Source organism: Cinclus cinclus, chromosome 12 (assembly GCF_963662255.1).
Source record: "Cinclus cinclus chromosome 12, bCinCin1.1, whole genome shotgun sequence".
Taxonomy (NCBI): Eukaryota; Metazoa; Chordata; class Aves; order Passeriformes; family Cinclidae; genus Cinclus; species Cinclus cinclus.
This window is the reverse complement of record NC_085057.1, coordinates 14,384,586-14,411,863: the sequence shown is the minus strand read 5'-3', so window position 1 is coordinate 14,411,863 and position 27,278 is coordinate 14,384,586. Positions and strand designations below refer to the sequence as shown.

At 56.2% G+C, this 27,278-nt stretch overlaps 2 protein-coding genes across 6 annotated transcripts; both read right to left on the bottom strand.

The window, feature by feature from the left end:
• Window positions 1-119: 119 nt before the first annotated feature.
• BAP1 (BRCA1 associated protein 1) lies at window positions 120-11,950 on the bottom strand. Of its 5 annotated transcripts, none has more exons than XM_062500710.1 (17): window positions 11,869-11,950; window positions 9,468-9,497; window positions 9,315-9,369; window positions 8,511-8,643; window positions 7,997-8,116; window positions 7,491-7,552; window positions 7,277-7,419; window positions 6,648-6,726; window positions 5,883-6,006; window positions 5,448-5,565; window positions 4,883-5,073; window positions 4,407-4,540; window positions 3,339-3,811; window positions 3,059-3,216; window positions 2,353-2,445; window positions 1,779-1,851; window positions 120-1,486 (listed from the first exon to the last, which is right to left on the bottom strand). In XM_062500710.1, exons 1-17 carry the CDS (start codon window positions 11,903-11,905, stop codon window positions 1,353-1,355), a joined length of 2,157 nt encoding a protein of 718 aa, XP_062356694.1. In that variant the 5' UTR covers window positions 11,906-11,950; the 3' UTR covers window positions 120-1,352. The 5 variants fall into 5 exon arrangements, 4 of the variants coding, with proteins under 4 accessions (XP_062356694.1, XP_062356695.1, XP_062356696.1 ...); XM_062500711.1 differs by having other exon boundaries at window positions 3,113-3,216; XM_062500712.1 differs by having other exon boundaries at window positions 5,883-5,952.
• Window positions 11,951-15,340: 3,390 nt separating this feature from the next.
• SEMA3G (semaphorin 3G) lies at window positions 15,341-26,017 on the bottom strand. Its single transcript, XM_062501062.1, has 16 exons — window positions 25,930-26,017; window positions 22,370-22,530; window positions 21,322-21,384; window positions 19,704-19,823; window positions 19,004-19,094; window positions 18,802-18,918; window positions 18,412-18,554; window positions 18,218-18,332; window positions 18,047-18,116; window positions 17,728-17,872; window positions 17,236-17,467; window positions 17,032-17,123; window positions 16,726-16,767; window positions 16,330-16,555; window positions 15,897-16,036; window positions 15,341-15,805 (listed from the first exon to the last, which is right to left on the bottom strand). The coding sequence occupies exons 1-16, from the start codon at window positions 26,015-26,017 to the stop codon at window positions 15,341-15,343; spliced, it is 2,310 nt and encodes a 769-aa protein (XP_062357046.1).
• Window positions 26,018-27,278: the final 1,261 nt, after the last annotated feature.

The following is a 27,278-nucleotide window of genomic DNA, read 5'->3' as shown; positions in this document are numbered from 1 at the left end:
TCAAATCTCTATACCGCAGAGGAGCTGCCATCAGGAATAACAGGGCCTGGAGCTGGCAGGTGGTGCTCCCAGTCCCACTGCCCCCCACCCCCTTCCCTCACACACCCCTTTCCACGCTGGCCATTACAGGATAGCTTTATTCCTTCAGACAGATCCATTATTTACAGCACTTGATATCAGACACAGCAAGAGACAGAAGGATTTTCTATCCTTCAACAAATACCAAAAGAACTGTTTCATTCCATAGTCAAGATCTGTACACGTATTGTGGCAGCTCCATCCCAGAACATCACTGGAGAGCAGTGCTCACCTCTGATATCTCAGATTTCTGCCAGGTTCCTGGGGGCTGGCAGGAGGCAACAAGCTGCCAGGCTGTACCAGCAAGCTCTGGTTAGCAGCCAGCCAGGGGGAAAGCTATGGGCTCCTTTCTCCACTGTCCCCATTCCACCTCTACTATTACAGCAACCAGCCACACTGCCCCCTGCCAAGAGGTTTCACCAAGCCACAGCCTCATGCCATGCCCAGCATCACCAAGGCCCCCATATGCACCTGGTCTGTTCATAATTCACAGGGTTTTTCTGGGGCCTGGGCCTGGTGCAATGCTGTGTGACCCTAGGCACAGCTGGTCCCAAGGAGAGCAGCCAGGGCAGCAAGAGGCACAGGCCACCCCCAGCAGCACCACAGAGGGCTGGGCCCAAGGCCCACCCTCATCCAGGAGCAGAGCTGCCATGGCCCACTGGGGAGTCAAGCTACCCTGGGAAGGTGTCACCATCCCCAGGAGCTCAGCCAGCACAAGGCATGGGGCAGAAGCAGCTCTGTCCTGGAGCCACCTTCCTAAGAATGCCCAAAGCCTGGGTTAGGACCAAAAACGAGTTTGGGGAAGGGAGGGAGAAGGATAGAAAACACAGACATGAGCATCCCAGGGAAGCACAGAGCTGAAGGCCCAGACAGAGGAGGACATAAGCCACAGCCAGCTGTGGCCAGCACAGCCTCACATGGGCATTGCCAGCACTCCCACAATGCCAGACCCAGCTGGGTGGGCTCTTTCCCTCCAGTTAGTCCTCAGCCAGAGCACTGAGATGGAGGTGATGACGTCTGCATGCTGCCATGGCATGATCAGGCAGCTGAGCTCTCCAGACTCCCTTCTGCTGCAGGGACTCCTCCAGACAGGTTATTGCCTTTCACAGCTTAGGTGCAGAGAAAAATCCAATTTTCCTTTGTCCCCAGGCTCCACCTGGGCAGAAGGTTTGTCACTGTGGTCCCTCTTCCTTGGGCAAAGGGTAACATAGATCCAAGTGCCAGTGCCCAAAGCCACTAAGCCCAACTGCTGTTTCTCAGTCCTGGCTCTCTGGCTACTGGCGCTTGGCTTTGTAGGGGCGGGAGCGTTTCCGGCGGTCCGGCTTCCTCTGCTTGTGCAGGCGGCCGATGCTGACTCCCTGCCGCCTGCGCACTGAGATGTTCTGCTCCACAAGGCTGGCCAGCATGCCTGCAGGGAGAGCACATACACACGGGCCTGGAGTGCTGGGAGTACCCATGGGACAGGGCAGCTCTGCCTCTCTCACTCAAAAGCCATCATGGGCACCTCCTAGGACTATAAACTGGAAGGAGAAATCAGAGATCTGTAGCTCCCCAGACTAGGGGTCAGCATGTGTCCTAGCCCTGGCCTAAACAGGAATCCAGGCAGGGTGAGAGGCCCAGGCTCCCAGCTGCTGCTCCATCATGCTCAGTGCATCTCCCCAGGTTGAACCCAAACCCTCTGCCCCATCACCACAGCTCACCTTCCTGGGCCAGCATGGATATGAAGGTACAGATGAATTCATCGTAGTTGTGGGTTCTTCTCTGGTCATCAATCTACAATGAGACAAATCCACATACAATCCGCAATCAAGGGGCAGGGAGAAGGGAGAGTTCAAGGTTAACAGGGGACAGAAATGGCATGCCTTGCCCAGCCCACAGACTAAGGAGACTGAAGCAGGAAGGGACCCATCCCTCAGCCTATCTTGGGCCAGCGCACAACTGGGTCTATCTCCATCCCAGTTCAGATGCCAGCATGTTCCACAAAGGGCAGCTGGGGAGAGGTATTTTGCTGATTCTCCCCTGCCTCCTCTCAGTGCTGATGTTCAGTCCAGCACTGTATCACCCTCCCCCAGGCTGCCAGTACTGCCCTGGGGCTGTGGTCTATCCTGGTAAGAGCTCTGCCCTGCTGGGCTGTTTGGTAACAGGGAAGAGACTCTGAATACTCCTTATCGCCATTCTCAGCTGAACCACTCTCCCTCCATTTTTACATAAAACCACCCCAGACAAAAGCCTTTGGACAGCTAAATCAGCAGTGCAAACAAGCCAAAAGCACACCTTGAATTTCTTCCTCTTCTCTACCTCTTCCTTCAGGCAGGCCTCATAGTTTGCAATCTCTGCTTCCACACACTTGAGCAGCGCCAGCAGCTCCTACCGGTATCAAGCAGACCAAACATGAGCACAGACCCAGCCACAGCCCAGGAGACAGCAGGGTGAGCTGGCAAGCGCTCCTCTCTGTGTTAGGAGAGGGGTGATTCGTCAAAGGGAAAACACTTGCCAGGAGAAAACAAGATCAGTTTGCTGTAGGGAATTCACTCTGCCCCCCAGGGCCTGCTTTCCCCTCAAAAACAAAATCTGAAGGCTTCCCTTTGGAATATCAGTTTCTACCCAGCTCTCCTCCAGGGAGCCCTTGGTGCACTTGTGCTGCCTGAGCCTGATCCTACCCCTGGTGGGAGGGCATAGACAGGCTGCGAAGGTACCAGAGGGCTGGGACTTGAGGATGTAGGATCTCACCAGCTCCTGGCCCAGAGGAGAGCACAGCAGGCTGAACATCTCAGCTACAGAGACAGGGACTGTTGTCCACTACCAAGGCAAAGGTCCCCGAGATGACACAAGGCACAAAACCTGCACTGCCCTGTGCCTCAAGGCACGGCTGCGACGACACGCGAGGGGACAGCGTACACATGCAGTTCAGTCACTGCCAGCGCTGCTGCACCTCCGGGTGAGCTCCACGTTCCCAGGGCTGTCGCAGCACAAAACTCACCTTGGGAGAATACTTTTCCCCCCCAGGGTGATCACTGGTCCTGCCAAGTCCCACCTTCTCTTTGCTGTCACTGGCCTCACTGCCATCCTTCTCCTCCAGTTTGATCGCAACCGGGGCCTCTTCACTGGGTTTGATGGAAGAGGGGGAGTTTTTCCCATCTACACACAGGGCCAGGGAAGCATTAGGAGCCATCACAAAGGACTGGCATCCACCCCTTAAGTCAAAGGACATTGTCCTGTCACCCCAGGCAAGACACCACCTCCTTAAAGCAGGCACTTACCTGCAGCAGCCAGTGGGCAGAACACGCCATCCTCGGTGAGGTGCAGCAGCCCGGAGCTGACAATGGGCCCCAGGTCCCTGACAGCCCGGTTGTAGCGCATGCAGTCGACGCGCAGCAGCCCGTCCTCCTCACCAAACAGCACCTTGGAGATGTGGGAGGTGACGGGACTGGAGGGGCGCGTGGGGTTGGCCGAGCGGATGGGAGAGCGCAGTGGGGAGTTGAAGGCGCTGCCAATCTCGGAGGCGGTGTCCGTGCTCTCGTTGCTGGGGGTGGGGGAGGGCTGGGAGTGGGTGACCACTGCCACGGCAGCACCCCCACTGCTCGTCTTGATGGACAGGGGAATGGAAAGATCCTTTTGAGATTCCTTCAGCTTCTCAGCCAGGACATTGATGGTGTTGGGCTGCAGGACAGAGAGCTGGCCATCTGCGGCCCCTGCCACGTGCTCTTGCTTCACTTGCCCTTTCCTCTTGTACCTGCCCACAAACATAGCAGGGAAAGTGAGCAGCTGGTAGAAGGTGGGGGTCCAGCATGGACACTGCCAGCTCTGTGCTCAGCAGTTCAGGATGCCTGCTGGGATGAAACAAGGTCTGAAACACTTCAACATCAACTGTAATGCCACCAGCTTCTCTTGCAGCACCCCAGCACCACTAAGCCACTGTCCCAGGGATCCCTACACTGCTGGGGGACACAGGGTGCTGTGTACCCCTGCTCTTTTTCCAAAGCCCCCAAAATTCCCTTGCTGTGGCCCCAACCTCTTGGCCTTAGCAGCAGTCCAAGCACACCAGTCCTGTCACCAGGAGCTGAACTGACAATCGGCACTGCGGAACCAAGGTTTTTCAAAACCCCAAAGCCTGCTGCCAATACACAGTTACTCAGGGCAGCTGAAATTCAGAGCTGGCTGTAAAGAGCTACAGAAGGACTTCACAAAACCCAGTGAGTGAAAAGTAAAATGGCAGATGAAGAGAAGAACAGAACTATCAAGAGCTAAGGAAAGATGTCAGGGAAGTCCTCACTGATGGTTCTGCAATTGTCAGCTCTCAGCCCCCCACCTGCACCCTAAGGTGTCACCTGATGGCTGAATTGGTGTTACGAACTTCCTCCTCCTCATCATCATCATAGTCATCCTCATCATCCGAGTACTGCTGGTGCTGTCGGACTGGGACTCTGTTGCGACCTACTCCTGCTGCAAGGTCTTCTTCCTCCTGCAACACACCATTGCTGAAGGCCTGCTGGCAGCAGGGCAAGGAGGAAGAACCCAGTAGACTCATCCTTGGTCCAGCCCAACACTAGAACTTGGCTCTTTTGAGAGGAAACAAGGACCCTTCCCCATTTTTGCTCAGTTTACCCGCATTAATGTTAACCTCCTTTGTCAGTTCAGTCTTTATCTTCTCCCTTCCCAGCCTGGGTTAGAGCTGGGCCAGGCTGGCTGCAAGGCAGGCCCGTGCTTAGGCCAGCTGATAGCTGTGGTCCCACAGAGATGAAGGACTGCAGGCAAAGAGCTCAGCTTGAATCAGGTGTGCCACTAGCCTGGCACTCCAGCCTACCTGCATGGGGGACTTGGCGTAGTTGTGGTTATCCAAGAAGGCTGGCAGTCTCTGCACAATGGGGTTGGGGTTTGCTGGAGGGGCCCCCCCGTTGATGCCACTCGCTGTTGCCTTCGGCACCGGTTTGGATTTGCTGGGTGGGCTCTGTGTGGCTGTGGGGTGGCCCTGGCTGGTGGGTTCATCGGTGCCATCTGCCACACAAGCACAGCAGAGCCTTTCATCATCAGCACTGTTACCTTTCACTCCATGTCCTCTACCACCCCTTACTCACCCAGATGAGAGAAGAACTCTTACACTCCTCCAGACCACCACAACCACCTCCATCTGTCACCAGTGTCCCAAAGCTCCAGCACTCCCACTTTTAAGCTTCACACCCTCCAACACACCCCCAGGCACAGAGGCATCACCACACTCCAACACAATGCACATGGAGCAGGGCTCACAGAAAAGAAAGTGAAGCTGACAATAAAACTGCCCCAAGGCCCAGGTCAGTCAGCTGCTGTCACCACCCTGTGCTCACTCCATGGCAGGCCAGGCTGGTAATACTGCTGGTACAAGGTCCTACCTGGATGAGTGCTCTCTGGAGTCATGGTCTTGCTGCTGACTGGCTTTGCCTCTTCAGCAGGCTGAGACTCCTGAGACTTCTGGGTCTGGATCAGCTCAGGCTGAGTTACTCGGATAAGCTTGAAAGCAAATGACATAGAAACTGCATGCTGGACCAGCAATGACCCAAACCACATCCTTCCCACTCAAGCACTGCAGAGCTGATGGGAGTGAGCCAACACCAAGTGCCCAAGCCCACAAACAACACAGGTGAGCCACCTGCCAGGTGAGCAGCAATGGCCAAGTAGTGAGGCTGGCTATTTCCTCTTTCCACAAGATTTTTCCCAAGGCCGAACAAAACCCCTAAAACCAGGGCCCTGGCAGCACAGGTAGATGCTCTGAAAAAGCCTATTCCTCCCACCAGGCTTGCACTCCCTCAGGGTCTGGGCTGTCCTACCTGCTGCAAGGCCTCCAGCACAGTCTGGCGGTTCATCTTGAGGATGTGCAGTTTGGACTCATACTTCATCCTCCGGTCAGGCACCACAGCCATCAGGTTGAAGCGGATGTCGTGGTACGGCTCCCTGCAGAAAGGGCAGCAGCCCTCAGCCACGGGATCATGGTGACAACCCTATCCCCACCTCCTGCCTGGGCATTTTAATACCAACACTACCAAGGCTTTTCCCAAAACCAAGTCAACCTCACAGTGGCTAATGAAGCAGTACAAGGTTCAGCTACCACACAAAATACTCTCAGAGTCACAGGTTGGTTGAGGTGGGAAGAGACTACTGCTCCAGCCCTGCTCCAGCAGTATCACCCAGAGCTGGTCACCAGCATAACATCCAGACAGTTTCTGAATGTCTCCAGAGATGGAGATTCCAAAACATCTTTAGGCAACCTGATGCTGTCACCATCATGCCCAAGCATCCAAGAGGCCCAGCTCAAGACCAAAAGCACCACTCCTTCTCCTATGGACTTCAGCTAACCAGGACCTAACCAGGCCACTCTTAATTCTGTGCAGCATTTGCAGGGACTCTGCATCACATAAGGAATGCAGCTTCTCTGCACGCTCTGCAGGCGAGAAGGCAAGGGGCAGAGCACCTACACCTCTCCATAGGCAACCTCCACCCCTACTTCTACAACCTGCCACTCAGAAACCACAGTACAAATCATTCAGGAAAATATGGCAAGGGGCCAGTGCTTGCCCCATGGGCCAGGACATTACCCTGCAGTGGCCAGGCCAATGCGCTCCATGATCACTCTCCTGGCTTTGTCCGTCCATTCCTCATCATCTGCCCATGGCCCTGTGGTAAAAAGACAGAGCTGGACTTAGCAAAGCATGCTTAAGGAAACCACGTACATGAAGTGGGTACCTTATCAAAGGGGCTGACAGACAGAAACTTGGCAGAGATAAATAGCTACCTGAAAGACAGAACTGAGGGGTCAAGTTGTAAGAGAGGGGAGTAACCCAGGCAGCCCAGTGTGATCTGTTTGCAGTGGTTGCCTCAACACACAGTGGTTAATTTGGCACAAGGAGAGAGTGAGTAAATAAATTCTCCTTGCTATATGAAGTTATTTCAGAGCTGAAGGACCTCATGGCCCTGAGCAGCTGGGGAGGAAAATGTCAAGGCTGGAGAAACAAAAGCAATGCATTTAGAAATAACTGCTTTCAAGGTACAGTCCCCAGCACAGACTCCAAAATTAGCTGTCAAAACTCAGGACAAATGTGGGAGCCATTGGAGTGATTCTCCACTAACACCAGTTAACACAAAGAGGCAATGAAAAAACCATACATTTGGACACACCAGGGTGCTATTAACCTATGTCAGCGAGCAGGGACAGGTGGGCTCTTACCGTGGTCAATGGGATAGACCTTCAGCCCATCCAGCTCAAAGAGTCGTCCCTTGATGGGGACGTAGCTGACAAAATGAAAAGCCTCCATGGTCCGCACTGCGCTGATCCCGTTCTGCTTCTCCGGCAAGTGCCGTGGCTCTGGCCTGCAAAGGTGACAGGTCATGGAGAGTCTGCCTCCTCCAGAGACAGAGAACTGCAGACACCCCTCACTCACCTGGCATGGCTGTTGTGGGCCTTGGCCAGCTCCGGGGCGTTGCCAATGGCATAGCCTTTGCTCTGCAGCCAACAGCAAGAGAGGAGAAGAACTGAGAAGTGACAGGGAACAAACAAAATGCTTTACCTTTCCAGTCCCTCCCTCCATCTACCCACAGGACCAGGACAGAAACCCCCAGGCACATCTTCTACTCTTCTGAGTTACAGGTAAAGTCTAAGATGGAAAAAGCAAGATGAACTTCACAATAGGTCTGAAGGACAGAGAGAGAACTTTTGATTACAGGGAGTGACATGATAGAAGGTTCAGAGCTGTGCCCAGTCTAAAGGGGACCAATGCTCTGAGCAAGGCAAGGCACAGATATGTGAGAGAAGAGCAATCCTGCTGCAGTGTGCAGCCACAGAGGGTAGGGAAGGAGCCAGCTCTTTAAGAGCATCACCCCGAGAGGGGAGCAAGACACAGAGCAACCTGTGCCACCCTTGCACAGCCCTGCCCGACCCTGCCCCTACCTCAGGGCTAAAGCCTTTGGTGAAATCCTTCATGCGGCTCAACGTGGGGCCCAGGTCGACATTGTTGCAGTTCAGGAGGACACTCAGCAGGGCATGGGTGGCACAGGAATTGGGGATCAGCTGGAGAGTAACACAAAGACCACCTTAACCAGCTGGAATAAGGCAGCCTTTCAACAACCCCTCAGTATTGACAACAATCAACTGAAAACACTGATGCAAAAACCATGAACACTTGTGAGAGCAGTGACCAGACCTCAGCTCTCACAGGAAGGAAGGAAGTCAGTATCAGTTAGTGAGCCTCACCATGCCCCAAGAACATCTGCTCGAAGTGCAGACCACAGTCCCCCAGACCTCAATGGACTCCCTCCAACCTGGAGCTCAGGGAAGGTGCTCCCAGGAAAGAAGATCTGCCCTTATGACTGACAAGATCAGTGCAGCCTCTCAGTAGCACACTGCTTCCCTGAACTGCCACAGGAGACACCCCACACAAACCTTCCCCCTGCCTGGAGCCTACCTGGTGAGCAAAGAACATGTTATTGACGATGTCATCATCAATCACCGATGTCTCATCCACCAGTGTGGAGACCTTCCGGCGGGACCGGCGCTCCTCAATCCACTTGAACAGGAAGATGAACCCATACACGGGGCTGCAGAGAGAAAGCAGCAGCTGCAGCACTTTGGACCAACCACACCAGTGGAGCTGCTCTGCCTGGCATCAGAAACCTTCTGTTTCACAGGCAGAGCAAAGAGAGAGAGGAAAAGCAGAACAACCAGTGCCATCCTTCTGGAAGTGACCATCCCTGCCACAATCCCCCCAGCCCAACACCTCTGAGGACACTCCTGCAACTGATGCTCCAGGCTCAGCCAACAATCAAGCTTGAAAACTTTGGCATTTGACAAGTCTTAAGAGGCTGAAGACAGAGAGACTGGAAATTCCTCTCTGGAATGACTGACCAACAGAACAGTGCCTGACCACTGAATGACTCTCCTTTTACACTTACCTTGCATTCATTCTTGAGAGGAATTCAGCAATGGCTTTTAAGAAGGTACAGCCTCAAAGCCTTTTCACAGCACCAGGACAAGGAGAAAGCTCACAATGTAACTACACAACCTCTCCACAGTGAAAGGGAGATGAATCCCCTGGAGGATGTCTCCCACATGCCCCAAACCAGATAAAGCTCTCCTGGTCCATCACCTACAGCTCTGATCTCCAAGACAGACAAGCTCACACAGGCCCCTCTGAACTCCTGGTGATGAATTGCCAGACCCACAGACCATTCTGCTTAACAAAACTCACACTCTCAGGCCTCTGACTCACCCTTGGCATTTGCTCTGAAGATCATAAATCTCCTCAACCTGCACTCCCTTGACCCCTGCAGACAAAGAAGAGAAGCTGGTGTAAAGCTCACCAGAAAGGACAGGGTAATGTCAAGCACAAAACCGACTTCTCAGAAAAGTTTGTAGGACTTACCAAAATCTTCAACCAGGAGTGTGAAAAGGCCTGAAAAGAACAAAATCAACAGGTTACTTCTGGCTGAAGAAAGCAGACAGGAAATCTGCTGTCATCATCCCCTGAGAGTCCCACATGGTCCAAGGCACAGCCAGAAAATCCACAGCAAAGTGGCACCAGGATCACACCAAGTCCCAGCAGTGGGGCTGTTGAGCTCAGAGGTGCTCCAACTCCCTTCACCCCTCCATCCCCATTGATCATCCTCTTTCTCAAGAGGACATGAACCAACTCTTCCAGAGCCCAATGCATCCTGACCCACTGCAGATGCCAAGTGAGCAGCAGCAGCAGGGAGCACCTAAATGACACACACGCACTTGTAACCAGAAAGAAAAATGGCTGTAGATATCACAAGATATTTTAAAAATATATAATTTCTATTCATGTTAATGAAAGCCAGTGAGGGGAAGTCCAGATCACAGCCACAGGGCTGCAGGAAAGTCCAAGGGTTGAAAGGCTTGTTGTCATCTCCCCGTCTCTTTGGGGGAACCAAATCCAACAGCCAGTGACTAAAAAATTCAGGAGGACATAACCAAAAATACAGAGACAACAGCAAGAAAACAAGGATTATCAGGTATCAGCAACTGAGCAGCAGCTGGCACTATGATGCCAAAGCAAAAGCAGTCAGCCCAATTTTCAGGTCACCACTCTGCACATGGAATGATTGAGTTCGAGACTGGAATAACAAATCTGCATTTTTAGCTCCCTTATAAAGGCTGCTGAAAGCCTGGGGGGAAGTCCAGGGATAAGAAGGATTAAATCCTGAGAAACATTCCTGTAAGCAATGGATTTAAGGACCCTGATGTATGTGGCTCAATTAAGAAGAGCCCAAGGAGCTTCTACACCAAAGTTAAAATTATTAAAGCAGAGAGGAAACTCCAGGGAGCAAAAAGTCTTCATTAATTTAGCAGAAAACACTGTATTTCTTACAAAATTGTCAGTGAGAAGAAATATACTGTGGAAATAACATGCTTCAAACCAGTGGGAGGCCAGGGCATTATACCAAACACCATCACCTTCCTGGTCCCTTCCAGCCCCACTTTTTTCTCTGACACATTTCAGTATTTCATATTACCTCAGCATCCACAAAAGGCACAGTTCTGCTGCTGACACCTCTCCTGGAACACTCAAACACCCATCCCAAATTATACAGGCGGGCTGGCTCACATTCTGGTGTCCACAAGCACACATAACACTGTGCCAGCAGCCTGGGTGTCCCCAAGGCTCTCTTCCCCACCTAGCAGCCAGCCCCCAAAACTGGATCTACCGACCCTTCCTGACCAGAAAAGCACCCAGAGATTTCATCCCAAGACCCATGACAAGAGCCAGTGGGAAGATACTCAGCTCATGGGAAGTGAGAGCAGCACGTGGGCCACTCCTAACATCTGCCCCAGCTGCCACCCCTGCATCCAAACCTCCACATATCCAAAAACACCTGCCTCTGCCCAGACAGATTGTGTCCCAAGCAAATAACCTTCCTTCCCAGCTGTGAGGATTCAAGCCATGTCCTGGGACTTTTTGCCATGATGAAGGACAGGATGGGAATGATTCCAGAATTTTTCAAGTACCAATAAGGGAATAAAGAGCAGCAAAACTGGGGGTGACTGGGACACTTACACTAGACAGAGTCCTTTACTGAGCACAAGAGACAAGTATAATTCCACAGGTAACATTTCCTCACCCATGGCCCCAAAACTCACCACCCCATTCTAGAGAGCAGCTCCCAACCTTCCATAGGACAACCCCGTTCCACAATACAGTGACTCAGAGGGTTAAAACAACATTTCAGACAATGCCTCAGCCAACACCAGCTTTGGCCCTGAAATCCCAACCCATGAAACAACTGCGGGACTCCGCCACAGAATCTACCTTCAAGGCAGCGGGAAGGGGACACCTGTGACCGTCCTGCTCCCAGTTTCTTCATGCCGGCCTCTTCAGCACCTTTCCTGCCCTCCAGCACCCTTCTACTCTAGGCCTGCACCCCACACCTCACCCCCTCAAAACTCCACTTGTACACCGACACCACTATAACTTCACCTATGCACCCACAGCCCCAAATCCCCAAAACTTCACCTGCATATCCCATACCCGCAGCCCCCCCCCCCAAAACTTTTCCAACTCACCTCCCATCCCCAGCCCACCCCCAAAACCCCACCTATGCACCACAAATCCCACTCCCTAAAACTCCACTCGTCCGCCAGACACCCCCAGCCTGCCCCTTGCAGCCTCCCTGACTTGTCCCCCACGTCCCCCCAAGCCCAGGCCTCGCTGCCCGTGTGTCCCTCAGAGCCCCTTTGCCGCTTACGAGCTGTTCCTCGGCCCGCCCCCAGCCCTGCCCGCTGCGCGGTGACGCGCCCCCGCTCACCGGGATCGCTCTCCAGCTCCAGCCAGCCCTTATTCATCTTCCCGCGGGCCGGGCCGCGCCGCCATGTCCGGCCCCGACTACGGGACCCACGGTCGCTCGCCCCTGTGCGTCATCGCGCGCGGTGACGTCACGCTGCCGCGACACGTGGCCACGCGCAGGCGCGTGATGTCCGAGGGGCGGGGGCGCCACGCAGGCCCCGGGGAAGGCCCGGGATTCCCTGGAAAGCTGCTCCGCTAAGGAATGCTCGGGCGTTCTTCTTTCTGGCCTAGCATGTGCAGGAAGGATGGATGTCTAGAGTTTACTGCCTCTAAAACAATAGGGTTTCTCACATCTCACTCCTGTGTGTTTTCTGGTGACTGATGGCCACCTCTCTTCCTTTCCTCACTCTATGCTGCTACTTCCCTTTATTGTCTAGGAAATATAGCTAATGGCACATGCTTGTGAAGTTTTTGCCTGTAATTTTATGCCTGTAAGTTTTAATTGTGATACTTGAATACTTCTTTAGTTCTGCCCCCATGCCTGCAAGGACGATCTGCGCATTGTAACAGTTCACAGCACTGCTGGGGGTAGGTGGCCTCTACCAGAAATTTGCAACATCCCATAGGATGGCATGCCCAGTGCTCCTAACAGAGTCTTTGAAAATGTGTGTCAGACAGAAAAAAATATAGCAAGAACAACAATACGGGTCTATCTGCCTGGTTGCTTTGTTTGGGGATGATGATGACGGGACTCAGTCTCAGCAGCCTGGACTGCCCTGCTGATGAGGCTCTGTAATGAGGGACTGTGCTGCTCAGCCTCTCCTCCCAAGCAACTAAAGATAGGATGAGGGGGACAGTCTTAAGCTGCTCCAGGCAAGGTTCATGTTGGACATTAGGAAGAATTTATTCACAGCAAGGATAATCAGACACTGGAATGGGCTGCTTAGGGAGATGTGGAATCACCATCCCTGGAGGTGTTTAAGGAAAGGCTGAATGTGGCACTCAGTGCCATGATCTGCTGACGTAGTGGTGTTAGGTCAGAGGCTGGACTCGATGATCTCACGGGTCTCTTCCAACCCAGTCGATTCTGTGATTGTGTCTCGAGGTGTGAGGGCTGGCTGCTGGCTGGGGCCAGCCCTGACCTGGCCAGCAGCTCCACTTTGGCTGCCTTGGAGGCTGGAAGGCTCCCAGGGCGAGCGTGTGCCCCTGCGCTGCACTTCCTTAGGAAGTGGGATAAAAATAGGAGTGGGATGGGCAGCTGGGCCTGTCCTCCCCTCCATGGCTTTGTTCTTTGGCTGTTCCCACGCACGCCCTGGTCCCAAGTGCTTCCCTCACCCCACTCCTGCCCCTGGGGCAGTGCCAAGCCCAGGTAGGACTCACTCCCCTCTCCAGAAACCGAGATGCACAGTACTGGATCTGCCCATGGACCATGTCTCCTTCCACCCCTCAGGTGCATGAGGGTGTGTTCACGGCTGTTCAGCCCCTTTAAGTTTCTGGGGACACAGGTTGCCTCAGTTGGCTGGTGATCACCAGAGACAAAGCTGGAAGCCTGCAGAAAGCTGTGTGCAACCCTGACAAAAATCTCTCCTGTTCCAACCTTAGTGGTAAATCTAGCCAGGAGGACCAGGCTCAGCCACCCCAGAGATATACTGGGAGCAGGGAAAAAGTCCCCCCAAAAGGAGGGACTCTTTAGGGGACTGTTTGCTTCTGGTCTCTGTTCCTGATCAATTTGAAGCATTGCTAGCCCTGGTGTCACCTCCAGTCTGTTCACCTCAGGGCTAGGTCCCATACACAGCAGAGCACTCAGGCCCCTCTTGCTGCCTCCCCCAAAATGGGCAGTCCAGACCCTGCCCTGTGAAACACAGGGGTCACTCAGAGGCAGAAGGGTGCAGGTGTTCCAGCATGGGTCAGTGCAGGCACTGCAGAGCTGTTTAGTCCAGGCCCTGAGGAATCAGATTCCTGTCTCTCATTTCTCCATTTTTACCCAGGTCCCTCCTTGTCTCTTCTTGTTGGCTGTTGTTCTCCTGTGCCCCCCAGGCCTGCAATTATCCAAATCCACGTGCTTGACTCCTAAAATCGGAGCTACCAGCACCACTCTCCTCCCTGCAGGACATGTCCCAGCCTGCCAGCCTCACCACTGCTCTCTGATCCTGGGAGACGCACATAAGTTTGCAGGAGAGGTGGGACAGGGAGCTGGAGAAGGGGGCCAGGACCCCTAACCCGTCTCCATGGGATGGGGCAGTGCTCCCAAGGGACTTTGCTCCTGGGAAGCCACTGCTGCAGCACAAACACATACAGGGAGATGATATCACAACCTGGCTTTGTGTGAGCTATTTAGGGCCTTTTATTATTATTATTTTTATTATTATTATTTTTCTTTTCCGTTCCTCCAGCTCTGAACAATGGCTGTCCCAGCCGGGCCATGGTTCACACCATTGTGTGGGGCTGCCCTGCCTCAGGAAGGGGCAGATCTTTATCACCCCAGGCTGACCATGAGTGAGCTCATGTCTGATGAAGAAAGCAAGGAACACCTTGCTGGTAGCCTGGAGGTGCCCTCCCTGCATTTACCCCCAAGCCCTGCATTTGAGGGAGGCCCTGGGTGCTGGTTTAGCTCCACCAGGCAGCAGGAGCCCACCCAAACCAGTCATGCCCCACCCAGCCCTGCAGGGCCACCAACCAGAAGAAACCACCCCAGCTGTGGTGCAGCCCCCCCCCAAACTCTGCTGGGGCTGCCTTCTGCCTGTGCCTGCTCCCATCAGGGCACAGTGACAGTGGTGGCATTAGTGTCTCTCCCAGTGTTTACCCAGGAACAGGTCTAACCTGTCCACAGCTGTTTGCTTTTCTCCCCAGCCCTGTCCAGCCCTAAAACTGTGGCTGTGGGGCAGAGAGACGTGAAGTGGAGAGCTGCACCCAGGAATAGGCTGGCATTGCTGAGTGTATTCCAGTGCCAAGGGAAGGTAGGGAGGAGCCCTGTCCCCTGGGATAGATCCTGGTTGGCACAGCACAGCTCTGGCTCCCCAGGCACAGGAGGTGACAGGGCTCTTCCTGCACACAGAGGCTTTTTGGGATGATGCTGGCTTTCCCCCCATATGAGCAGGCATCATCTTCCCCAGGCTCTGTGCTGGTGTGGAGAGCCCGGAGCCATCAACCGCTCCCCACAGCACCACACATGGCCCCAGTGTTCATGGAGGGATCCAGCCAGCACCTGGGTGACAGCATGGCCTGGGTGGCACCACGCAGCTGTGCCCCAGCCCACCCAGGGACTACGGCCCCCACCTGCTACATCACCTGCAAGAGCAAGGGGGGGGCCAACGTGTCTCACCTCACTGCCTGTTTGTGAGGTGACCCTGCAGCCACTGAGAGTGACAGGGACCTGCCCATCTACTCCAGCTGGGGAGATCAGGCTGGCAGCACTACAAGCCACCCACCAGGTCAAGAGCAGCACAGGGAACTGGTACTTGCCCACGGCTGCCCCACATGTTACCCTGCCCTCTCTAAGTGGCCGGTGCTTGCCGGGGCACACGGTTCCTCTCGCTGTGGGCTTTGCCTGTCCGTCCCTTCTTGGCCACATCCACACCAGCCAGGACCAGCTTGGCCTGGGCTAGTTTGCTCTTGCGGTGGTGAGGACGGCTGCTGCACCAGAGGCGGGCACAGTACTCCTCCACCTGCCGCGGGTTTTGGGAGCTGATGAGGTGCATGATGTCCTTGAACCAGGTTTTGGGAGCCTGTGGCACCAGCCGGGACTTGGGGCAGAGCAGGTGTGGGAGCTCATCACCTCGCCCCCGGAGGAAGGTGTGTGCCAGCTGCTCGCTGGCAATCACCTCCAGGGTGATCTTGGCCACCGTCTGGGTGAAGCCGTGCTCCAGCGTTTTGCAGTAGTAGATGCCGGCGTCGTGCTGGTGCAGCTTGCGGAAAAGCAGCCCATGCTCCGTCTGCAGGATCCGCTCATCCGTCTTTACCTGTCAGCCACCATGAGGTTGGGAGGGTCCAGGTCTGGCTCCACATCCCTCCCGTGTCCCCCCAAGGGGAGCAGGTGCAAGGGAGCCTCACCTCATCCCGCTGCTCATCAGGGGGCCTCTGGACAAACCACTGCACGCTGGCCTGCGGGGACCGGGGCACACACTCCAGGAAGGTGCTGTTGTCCTCTGCCCCATAAAGCACCTTCTCCTCAACACTCTCAAAATCATCCACTAGGGCAAAAACAGGCACAGGCTCACAGGGAGGGCAGGGCCAGGCTTCCACCTGTCCTGATGTCAGCCCCTCTTGGCCACCATGTGGCTTCATCCCCTTTTCTCGCAGTGTCCAGACCCAGCCCCAGCAACACCCACCTTCTCTTGGGGCATACCCTGGTCTATGAGATGGGCAGATGAGGATGCCCATGTGGAATGGCTACAAGCCCCTCTGTGTGCTAGGGCTGTGCATGTCAGGAATCTTGGGGTACCTGGAGGAGCCCCTCAGCCCTGTGAGTTCCCCAGTGTCTCACCAGTCAGGTTCTGGTCCAGACACTGGTGTGCAGGGTTGCTGTGGCGGGCATTCTGGCGGCGATGGCGGCGCTTGCCAGAAGGCTGGTAGTGGGTGCAGGCAGTGCCATCCCAGGCACAGTAGGGATCCCTGGCCAGGCAGCATTCGGCACAAGCAGTGCCATAGGACTCACACTGGTGCAGCCGTACCTGGGCCATCGCTAGGCTGGAGCCCACGTAGAGTGTTTGCTGGGGGAACAGCACCAAGGTGGTGATGCTGGCCACCCCCATGGGCTTTGCACCTGGGGGCCCAGCCAGGACACCCCAGGGCAAGTATCACATGGTTTTAAGAGGCTGGTGACCAAAGCTGGTCACCTGCCCAGTCCCCAGCCCCACGGCTGAGCCATGTCTGTACTCACGCGCTTGACAGAGATCTCCATCTGCGTGATGGGCACAGGCACCTGTGGAGGAGGGGAGTGGACATCAGGCTGATATAATCATCACCACAGACAGCTCAGCTCATTCAGAGCTGCCAGGGCTTGGCAGAGAATCAGGAATTTTTTGGGGAGGGTGAAAATACCCTCAGCCACCCTCTTCCCTAACAACCCTGAGACCTTCCATTGACCAACAATGGAGTGACAGCCCTGAGCCACCATCTCCACGTCACCCACCTCACTGAGCCCACCTCACTGTCCCTCCCTTGCAAGTCAGGCAGTAAACGTCACCTTAAAAACCTGAAGCTCCTCCAGGATGACTTCTTCAGTCATGGCTGAGCTCGTCTTCTGCATGACCACCACCTTCAGCACCGAGCCAGCATCTGGGGTCAAGAGAATGGAGGTGTGAACACCCTGCATCATACAGCCTGTGGGGATGCCCATTGGGACCCCCAGCTCTGCAACTCCTTCCTGCACTCTGCTCCTGCTGCTCACCTGTGCCGAGGAAGAGGATGTCATGCTGCCCATCCTCAGCCTCCACCCTGTCCACCGCGAGCTGGCGCAGCCGGTGGGGCAGGTCAGTCTTCACGAGGAGGGGCCGGCGGTGCCGGGGGTACACGGACTTGTACATGAGGGGGTGAGCACGGGCGAAGTGCAGCACCTCGTCAGGGAAGTCCTTGGTGCTGCTGTACTGCTGCCGGGGCTGGTTGGTGGTCTTGCTGGGACACTGCAGGGACAAGAGGGCACCAGCTCAGCCCAGCCACCCCAGCACCCATCACTTCTTCCCCTTTCATCGCCCCTCAGAGCTGTTTTGGGTCCCTCTCTGCCTTCCAGTTTGTAATCCTTTTTTTCCACCCCTTTGCCAGACCTTGGCAAACCACCAGCTGACCTCTCCATCAGGTGAGAAGATAGGGGATGGCTCCATCAGCATCCCAGATGAGCAGTTGGAGGAGCAGAGGAGACCTGGAACTCCAGGGCGACACTCACCACGCCTGGCCGTGGGTAGGGCACCCTGCCCTCGTAGGCACCCCACTGGTGATGGGGGCTCTCTCGGTGGGCAAAGGGCCCATTGAAGACCTCCCGAATGTCAGCCATGCGGTACACACAGACAGCAGAGCCCTGGAAAACGTGGCTGCAAGGGGACAGAGGGTGGTTGAGCAGAGCCATGCTTGGTACTGCTAGCAGTGGGAACACTGACATCCCCTACAGACCAGGGGAGCCGCCAGCAACCGTTTGTGACAGTGACAGGGCAGGTCATGGGCAGCTGCAGCTGGATGTCCCCAGATGCTGGAGCTGAGCCACCCACCTGACAGTGCTGAAAAGGGCATAGATCTCTGGGCTCTTCCCATCCTTCGTCCTCAGCAAGAAGACATCCTCTGGAAATGAAAGTATAGGTTTTTTCCTCAAATCCAACTAAATGAGTAACCACCAAATAAGTGACTAGTCCCAGTGAGATTAAGCTCCATTCACACCTTACCCAGTTCATCAAAGTAGGTGTCGATGCCACCAGGGCCAGGGACAGAGCACACCAGCCGGGCCTTGTTGAAGGTACTCCACTTATTGACCAGCACCCTCTGACCACCAGCATCATTCTGCAGGGACAGGGAGTATCAGGGCCCCTGCTGTGACCTGGCACAGCCCTGTCCCCCACAGTCCCCACCAGCATCTTACCACACAGACGCGCCCCACACGGCTGACAACGGCATGCTCCTTGCTGTCTGCCTCCACCACCTTCTCCGTGAAGAAGAAATAGGCTTTGTCATTGTCCCAGTCATCGTTGTCTGGGATCAAGTGGGCTGCCACAAATTTGGGATCTACAAGCAAGAGCCAGCCATATCAGGTGGGGAGAGAGGGCACAGCCACCACCTCCAGATCCCCAGTCCATGCTGGATCTGGATGCCAGCCAGGACCACCCCCAGACCTTGCTGCCTTGGTGCCTCTCCCTGCTCTTAGTTGGCATGGGGGATGCTGCACCAAGGCCACAGATGCTCTGGCCACAAGGTTCATGGTCCCTGGCATTAGCCCTACTGGGGGAAATGGGGGGCAGAGGGAAGCTGTTACCGTTGAGTAAGCTCTGGTCCACCTCTGTGCGCAGGGCAGAGCGGGTCCCCATGCTGCGGAAAACACCGGCATCACGTCCCAGGAAATCAGCCGTGAGGCCAGCGTACAGCTCCCCACCTGCAAAAACACCCAGCTGGCTGGCATGGACACAATCCCTGGAACAAACCCCAGAGGCTCCCAGATGCTGAGGAAGACAACCCACCGATGACAGTGCTGGCAAAAGCACGGCTGGGCTCATGTGGGCACCTGCCCCGGCCGGTCTCCACGTTGGCAGGGTCCAAGCTGAAGGTGTGCTGGGGAGGAGAGCAGGCAGGTGAGTCCTGGGCTCTGCCTGGGCATGCAGGGACCAGCTCTGATCCCTGCCCAACTTGCACCTCACTCAGTGCACCCAAAGGACCATCTGGAAGCAGGATCCAGCTTTTTGTGGCAAGACTGATCCTATAAGAGTGTGCAGCAGCTGAAGGGGACCAGTCAGCCTCATTGCTTGCCTGCCTGCCTGGTCAGAGTCATCATGGTACAGACAGAGCTCCCACTGCCCAGACAAGGCCAGGCTGTGAGGAGGGCTCTGAGGGGTGTCCTGCCATTCCACCCCAGCCAACTTGATTTATAAGCAGTGAGCTGGGAGAGGAAAAAATGCCACCCCCGCCTCAGCTCCTGGCAGGACACCAGCCCCTGGGGACATGTCTATAAAAGGGATCCCAGACAGGTGGGAAAGCTGGACAGAGGGTAGCAGAAGGACAAAGGGACAACAGGGAGTTGGTTCCTGATACTCCCCCCCACCAGTATTCAGATTAAAGCAAACTACACATCCAGTGTGCCCATGCAGCCCCAAGGCTCCTCAGGAGAGACACAGGCAATGGGATCTACATTCCAGAGTCGTCCTGCTGGGAATGCTGCCCTACCTCACCACGGTGCCCCACATAGACGAAGGTGCACATGGGGTGGAAGGCACCTGTCCCACAAGCCAGCAAGTGTGTCCGGTTGTAGGGATGCAGCACACGGATATAGTTGGCACAGTCAGTCTGGAGGGACAGCAGGGGAGAGGAAAGTCACAGGTATTGGTGCTTTGCCCACCCCCAGCTCCCTGCCTCTTCTTGCCTGTGGCCCTATAACAGTGGGTGAGCCCCAGCCCTGGGCTCCACCCAGGCTCCCTGCCTCCAGCCTGGTGCCAGGGATGTGGGGTGGCAGCCTGTGCCCACTGACAGGGCTTATGTGGACTTCAGCTGGGTGGACACCAGCCCATCGCAAAACTACAGGGCTTTTTACTGGCTGTCCTGCTACCAAGAGCATCCCAGGGAAACCACATGGGATACAGTTGCCACCTGGGCATCTCCTGCCCACAGGCACCTGTGCACTCACCCTGTCGCAGTCCACACTAGCTAGGGGAGCAACGTCACCTGCCCTGCAAGCTCAAACCCTGCCCCAAAGCCCTGACACCCAGGACATGTCCAGATGCAGGGACATCCTTCCCTGTCATGTTCCTGCTTACGCCAGGGATGAAACAAAAGGAGGAAACAGTGGAGACAGAGACCCACAGGCATCCTGGGCTGCCTCCAGAACAGTCCTGGTCGCTGCTGTCTGGAATTGTCCCTTTCTCTGGGGGACAGCAGCAATGACATTCCCAGGGCTGGAGACCTGCCACCTCTGACTTTGTGAATTATCTACTGGTAGCTCTCATTGGAAAAGGGCTCCCATCCTTCTCCACCATTAGCTTGGCAGCTCCCCCTGGCCAACACCAGCCCTGCCTGCCCTCCATTGTCCCCTCCACAGCAGGATGCGAGGCCCCTCATCTGCTGGGAACACCACTGTCGAGCCGCCCCAGGGGTTCCCAGCCTCCTGCTGTTTATTTTCCTTCTGCAAAGAGCCTCTAAAATAGCAAGTGAAAAAAAAAATATGTTCAAGAAAAACAAAACGTTGAGCCTGCCCTGGCTTGGATTTGTCGGTGAGAGCGGGTAAAATAAACACAGAGAGCAGAACGGGGACTCCTGGGAGTAATTTGTCTGGGCCAGGAGAGCCTTGGGGACTTTCTCCCCACCACAGTCCTGTTTCATAGTGGGGCAGGGGGATGCAAAGAGGGGTAAGGTTTAGGGAACCGAACCTGAGCCAGTTACAGATTTCCCACTATCAGGGACAGCCAGGATAGCCAGGGGCAGCCAGACAGTGTTGCTGGGGACTGGAGCACAGTGTGGGGGTTTTGGTCCCCCCCAGGCTCTGGTCCCAGAGCCCAGCTATCTCTGCCTGCTCATGCAGCCACACTGGGACACACTGGCCACCACTCTGTGGCCACAGGGCTGAGCAGAGCAACTGAGACAGGATTTCCAGAGCCTGGAGCAAGCCTCTTGCATGGCCAGGATTGGCCAAAGACTCCCTGCCTCAGTTTCCCTCTTGCACCAGGATTAACTGGCCCCTGAGCCCCAGGGCTATCCCTGGCAGGTAACATGGCACAGCCCCAACATGGGGGAGCCATCTGGCACAAGGGACCCCCCAGCTCAGAGCAGAGCACACATGGGAGAGACTCACCCCTGGGTCCTTCCCCTTTTGAAAACACTCCTCCGTCTGCCCAGGGCGAGGTGGCCAATAGATCTGGAACACAAAGGGTCTGTTGGAGCAGGGACCTAGCCATGCAAATCCACATCCCCAGGCTGCCAATGGCAAGGGCATGGAGACAGGGACAGAGAGAGGGACCACAGCTCCCTGGAGCCCACCCAGCCCAGGACACCCACCCTACAACCCTTGCTCCTGGGGAGATACAACCTGGCAGTCACAGCCCACAACTGGGATGGATTTGGGGTGGTCATCCTGGGGATAGCTGAAAGGGGGTGAGCTTGTGGGTGGCCTGGGGAAAGGGTGCACAGGGGACAGCAAGAGTGATGGAGTCCATGTGCCCCACAGCCTTTAGCAGTTCTTGGACAAAGGGTACACAAGCCCCTGACCCCACCACAGTGACCCAGCATGCCGAGGGGAACTTCATTTCCTCCTCCTCTTTCTTCAGCTAGAAACATCCCAGAGCCGTGTTTGAAAAACAAGAAGTCAAAGTGGAGAGGGTGTAAGAGGAGGGGAGCCACCACCCATCACCATCATTCTGGTCCATCACCTCTCCCACCAAGGAAGCAGGAGAGATCTGGGGACTTTGCCAGGTGAACCCTGGCACAACTTCTTGCAGTGATGGATACCTTTAGCTCCTTGTCTCTTCAGGCTTTCAGATGAATATTTGGCCTGTGAAGGGTATGCCCAGATGGGGATGGGCAGCATTTGATCTCCCAAGTTTTTTAGAAAAGTGGAGTCCAAAACAGTGCTCAGTACCCAGGAATCATTGGTGAGCTGCACCACCAGTCTCCATGATGAAATGACTAATTGCCAGCTAATTTCCCTCCAGCCACCACAGCCAGCCTGCCCTTGCCAGGCACTACAAATCTACAGAATAACTTTGAGGCACTTGAGGTGAGGCTGTCCCCAGGGCAGGTCTTGTTTCAGAGTGACTTTGCCTGGCTCAGTTGGGCACCGACAGCTCCACAGGGGGTCAGGGTGGGGACAGACACTCCAGGATGCTCAGCAGCACCCAGCTCACCTCCTTGACATCTGCACTGGCCCCATCCAGGAGTAGGGAGTAGAGCACATCCTTCCCCCCAATGAAGATCCGGTCACGATACTCATCCAGGTAGAGGGAGCGGAAGCCCAGGAAGCCACGGTGACCAAAGAAGAGGATGGAGCGGTTGGTGCCTAAAAGCTCTGCCAGGAAGAGATGAAAGCATCAGCAGAAGCCAAACCAGCCCCAAGGGTTCCTCTTAGCTGCTGCTTCTGAGTAACATGAAGTTGTCCTGGAGTCAGCAGAGCTGCTCACAGTCACTCCAGACTGCAGCATCTGTCTCCATCCCTTCCTGGAGGGATGGACATCCCAGGCTCAGCCTGGCTGGAGTGCTGCTCTCCTCGCCAGCCAAGGACAAAGCTGCAGAGCCAAGAAGCAGCAGGGTCCCTGGCAAGGTTGCCACCCTCAGCAGGGTTTGGCTGAACCACCCCAGACTTCTACTGTGGCTGTGCCACAGCAAGCTGGGCTGTGCCATCAGCCCCAGGCTGGGCTAATGCAGAGCTGGGATTATGGTGAGACCGAACACAGGGTGGGAGGAAAGCAGGTCCTGTCCCTGCTGGGCGCCAGCCAAGCACACAATAGCAGGCACTCAGCCAGTGCCATGGGGAAACTGCCACACAAAGCCCACCGCTGCCACTGCCACCAGAACTCACTGACAGGGAGGCTTCCACCATGGCACAGACAAGGCAGCTGGGGAGAGACACCAGCATGGACGTATCCCAGGGATGGACAGGCTGCATCCTAGGAATGGACATCACATCCCAAAGCAACAGGGTCTGACAGTCAAAGCCCTCAGAACAAGACCAAGCTTGAATTTTGTGGGATGCCAAGGGGACCCTCACAGTGGCGGTGACACGGAGGCAGTGGCTCAACTGGTTTCCAGTGGGAAATTACTTTCAGGGTCATCAAGCCAGCACGGTGGTGCCTACACAGCTGCCACAGCTGCCAGAGGGAGAGGGCCAGAGGGAATGGCTCAGCTTCATGGTGCTCTGAAAACCCATCCCGACCCCAAGCCAGGCCACTGTGCCTGCCAGACAGAGGAGGAGGAGGAGGACAAAGCACCATTGATGAGCACAGCTCTGTCCCCAAACACCCTCCAGCCCGGAAGACTGCCAGCCACTGCTCCACTGCTGCTGACCCCAGGGAAACACCCAGCCCAAGCATCTCCCACATGCCCCTGTAAGAGGGAAGGTGGTGCTGGGACAAATCTAGTTGCCACAGGCCAGGACACTGGGATACCAAGTCCTGCTCTTGCTGGGGGGACATTTGTCACTTCCAGCAAGGAGGTGGCCAGCAACATAAAGCCCCATCCTGCAAGAGAGACAAGGTCCAGCCCCAGAAGGGGACAACAGACACCTTCACCCCATCACACACCCTATCCCTGCTTAAGGGCAGACTCACTGCCTTAACTGGTGATGCCAGTGGCACCAGGATACAGCCCCAGTGGCACCAGGATACAGCCCCAGTGGCTCCATCCTCATCAGAAAGACCGTTGTGCTTGCAAGCAGAGGTGGCTTCAGGCAGTGGTGGTCCCTCCACCCAGTCTGGCACCCTCCTCCCTGTGTCCTCCCAGCATCAGGTCCTCCCGTATCGCCAAGTCCAGCCCAGGAAAACGCTGTCGTCTCCTATTCTTGCCAAGCAATAATATTTTCCAAGCTCAAAACAACACTGGTAAACTCAGCAGGCTCGTTTTATTGTTTCAGGCAAGGCTTTCCCTTCTCCCCCAGACCTGGCGAATTCCTCCGGCGCCTCGGGTTACACAGGCTCTTCAACTCCCCAGGGAACAGCCCCTTGCCATGTCCCATCCATCCCTGGGACACCTTTACCCCAGGGTGGGGCTCCCACGGGAGCCACCCCCTAAATGGAGATCCTTCAGGAGGGACAGCAAAGAGCACAGGGAAATGCTTCTGGTCCACACAACAGCAAAAATGCTCTTTCCCCTCTTACATGAGCCACTGCTGGAAGTCAAAACAAAAGGAAAAGAGTGGCTTGAAGTGTGAGGGAGAGCTGGGTACACGGCCACCGCTGCACCAGCAGCACAATGTCTGTCCCCGTCACCCCCCAAAGTCACCTCACCGCCAGGGCCACCAGCCACGCAGAGCCCTGGTCGAGGAGTTCTGCACAAACAGCTTCAGCTCACCACGATTTTAATTTCAGAGGCTTTAATGCCTTTAATTGAAAGTTTCTTTTTTTTTCTTCCCCCGGGAAGAAGGCAATGGCAGAATTTGTTTCATGGGAAATTTCAGTTTCTGTTTCCAATTTGGAAGATGAATGGAATAATCAGCTTAGGGGAAAAAAAAAAATTAAAAAAATTAAAAAGCAGCAAGCTTCCACCCCGCCCCGGGCAGCTCCTTGCACCTGGGAAGCGACTGTGCACGGCTGGACTTTGTGCTGGAGCAGATCAGACACTGAGCCACTGAGCCAGACCCTGAGACCCACGATTTACCCCTGCTGAGACCCCAAATCTCCTCAACCCTGCTGTCAAGCCCAACCTGAGGAAACCGAATCGCATCACGGGGCAGAGCCATGAGCCACCCCGGCTCCTAGGATAAAGGGATGGGGGCCACTGCGTGCCTCAGTTTCCCGTTCAACAGAGAGGCAGTCCCTGGGGTCACCTGCTGTGCCCCAGGACAGAGCAAGGGATGCGGCCAGACCCGGGAACCCGCAGCCCAGGAAGCATAGGAGCAGACTTTGCCTGGCCCTGCAGTTCCCGAGGTTCTGAACGTGCTGGGCTACCCAGGTTTTTCCCCCTTCTGGGAAGGAAGGGGGAAGTTACACATTATGCAATTTATTTTATGTTGATTTTTTTTTTTTTTTAGAGCAGGTTCGTTGCTTTGAGGCCGGGAGGAGTTTGGGGCGCCCCAGGCTCTGCCAATTTTGGCTGGAGCAGCCCATGGTTGGCAGAGCATGGGATGCGGCGAGCCAGAGCAGGATCACAAGGAGAGCTTTAATTAAAACCAAGCGCTGCCCCCGCAGTCCCCGAGGGGCCCCGGCACCCCAGCACCCCCATCCCAGCGCGACGGGGCTCGGAGGGTGCAGCCCGGGGACCCTCCCACCCCACCCAGCCGAGGGCAGGATGCCGAGCACCCACCACACCGGGGGACCACCCACCCACCCACCCAGCGCACGAGCCAAAGCGTGCCGGGGCCGCAACACCGCCGTGCCTCAGTTTCCCTGCACGCCGCGTGGGAGACGATCCCCCACGGGAAGCGGCGGGGATGGCCCGGAGCCCGGCGGCACATCCCCTGTCCCCGTCACCCGGCTCCTCTCTTCCTCCTTCTTCTCCTCGGGGGTCTCTACGTCCCACGTGGGGATCGGAGGGTGCCGGCAGCCACCCACCGAAACCGCAGCCCGGCCCGAGCCCCCAGCACAATTTGCCCATCAACCGCGCCAAAAAAAAACCCCGCTCTTCGGGCATCGCGTCCGCGGCTCCCAAAGCCCCCACTCGGCCGCTGGAGGGGGGACCCTGAGGACACCCCTCCATGAACAGCCCCCCTCCCCCCCCACCCCGGCCCGCAGCAGGTGCCCCCGGCCCGGCTCACCGCGGTAGGACAGGCGGAGCCGGGGCAGGCTGTGCCCCGCCGCCCAGAGCCAGCACAGCGACAGCGACACCGCCACTGCTGCCCGCATCCCTCCGCCGCGCCCTCGGCGGTCGGTGGCACCGAGCTTTTATGGGGCCGACATCCGACCGCCCCCGGCCCGCCCCGGCCCGCCCCGACCCGGCCCCGCCATACCCCATCCCTGGGCTGTGGGGATGCGCCGGGGGACGGCCCCATCTCCCGGGTGACCCTGAGAACTCCGCACACCCCCAAAGTGTGCCCTGTCAGCAATGCTTGAGACGGTACTGCAGTCCCCTTTCCCTGAAGGGACCCTGCCAGGACCTCTGGCTGATCCCTGAGGATGGGCAGCAAGGGAGGGAAGCTTTGGTACCCCAGCCTCGCGCTCCTGGAGGAGCAGGACAGGGCATACAGACCTGCCCCCCGAAAAGGATGCTGAGCGTGGTGTGATTTCCAAGCACCACCAGGCACGCAGCTGTCAAGTCCCATCTCAGTGCCAGGCAAGCTGGGGACAGCAGGTCAGCTGGGGAAGGGGTGCCACATGTAGCCCTGGCACACCGACAGGGCAGGGGATGCACCACTGTCTGCCTGCAAAGTTGCCAACACCCTGGGCAAGGATCCTGGCCAGCAAGGACTCCACGGTACCCACACCATTTCCATGCCATCCTCCCCAGGGCTGCTGGGTCACAGGATGTGGTAGAATGAGACCTCAGACAATCCACGCCAGCTTTCCCCGGGAGCCTCATCGCAGGGGGCAGGTGTGTCCCACATTCAAAAACCTTGGACTACCCCCTGCATTGGATGGAGGGGATGGAGTAGAGGAGCTGGTGGCTTCTCTCTCAGTGTTTCATGGCCACCAGCCTCATCTCTTCTCCCAGCGTGACACAGGGCAGCCTCATTACCCTCAGCCCCTCAAGGGTTCCAGCAGCTTTTTTAATTAAAACAGAGGTCAGGAGACGGGGGGGCCCTGGCTCACCCCCAACCTTTTGTAATGGAGCAGCTCTCAAGCCGTGTAAAACCACCCCAATTTGCTCAGTGGGCTCTTGGTTTCCCCAAGAAACTGTATGGCTGGGACAGATCCCACACCCTGGGCTGCTGGGGAGCCAGACAGGGCTGGGAACAAGCAAGGAGGAGACGCAGCCAATGGCAGCTCTGGCAGGTAAGCAGAGGTGCCTGCCCAGACCCGCACGCTGCCTGCCCTGACCAGAGGGTCTGTGGAAGCTCTGGAAGGAGCGAAGGAGGGAAGGAGTGCAATGAACCCCAGCACCAGTCCCCCGAGGCTGACTGGGAGCAGAGGCCCCTCAGCCTGCCTGGGCAAGATCTTGCCCGCATTT

Bases quoted from the DNA above. Each gene is read 5' to 3' on its own strand.
- BAP1 (XM_062500710.1), bottom strand. From the start codon at position 11,905: ATGAATAAGGGCTGGCTGGAGCTGGAGAGCGATCCCG. The intron at 7,553-7,996 runs GTAGGGGCAGGG...TGTTGGCTGCAG, and splicing joins CCAAAGGCTTTAGCCCTGAG to AGCAAAGGCTATGCCATTGG. The intron at 6,727-7,276 runs GTAAGAGCCCAC...TTTTTACCACAG, and splicing joins GGTCTATCCCATTGACCACG to GGCCATGGGCAGATGATGAG.
- SEMA3G (XM_062501062.1), bottom strand. From the start codon at position 26,017: ATGCGGGCAGCAGTGGCGGTGTCGCTGTCGCTGTGCTGGCTCTGGGCG. The intron at 18,919-19,003 runs GTGGGTTGTCTT...GTGTTTTTGCAG, and splicing joins TTTTGCCAGCACTGTCATCG to GTGGGGAGCTGTACGCTGGC. The intron at 15,806-15,896 runs GTGAGGCTCCCT...GGTGGCTGACAG, and splicing joins CTGATGAGCAGCGGGATGAG to GTAAAGACGGATGAGCGGAT.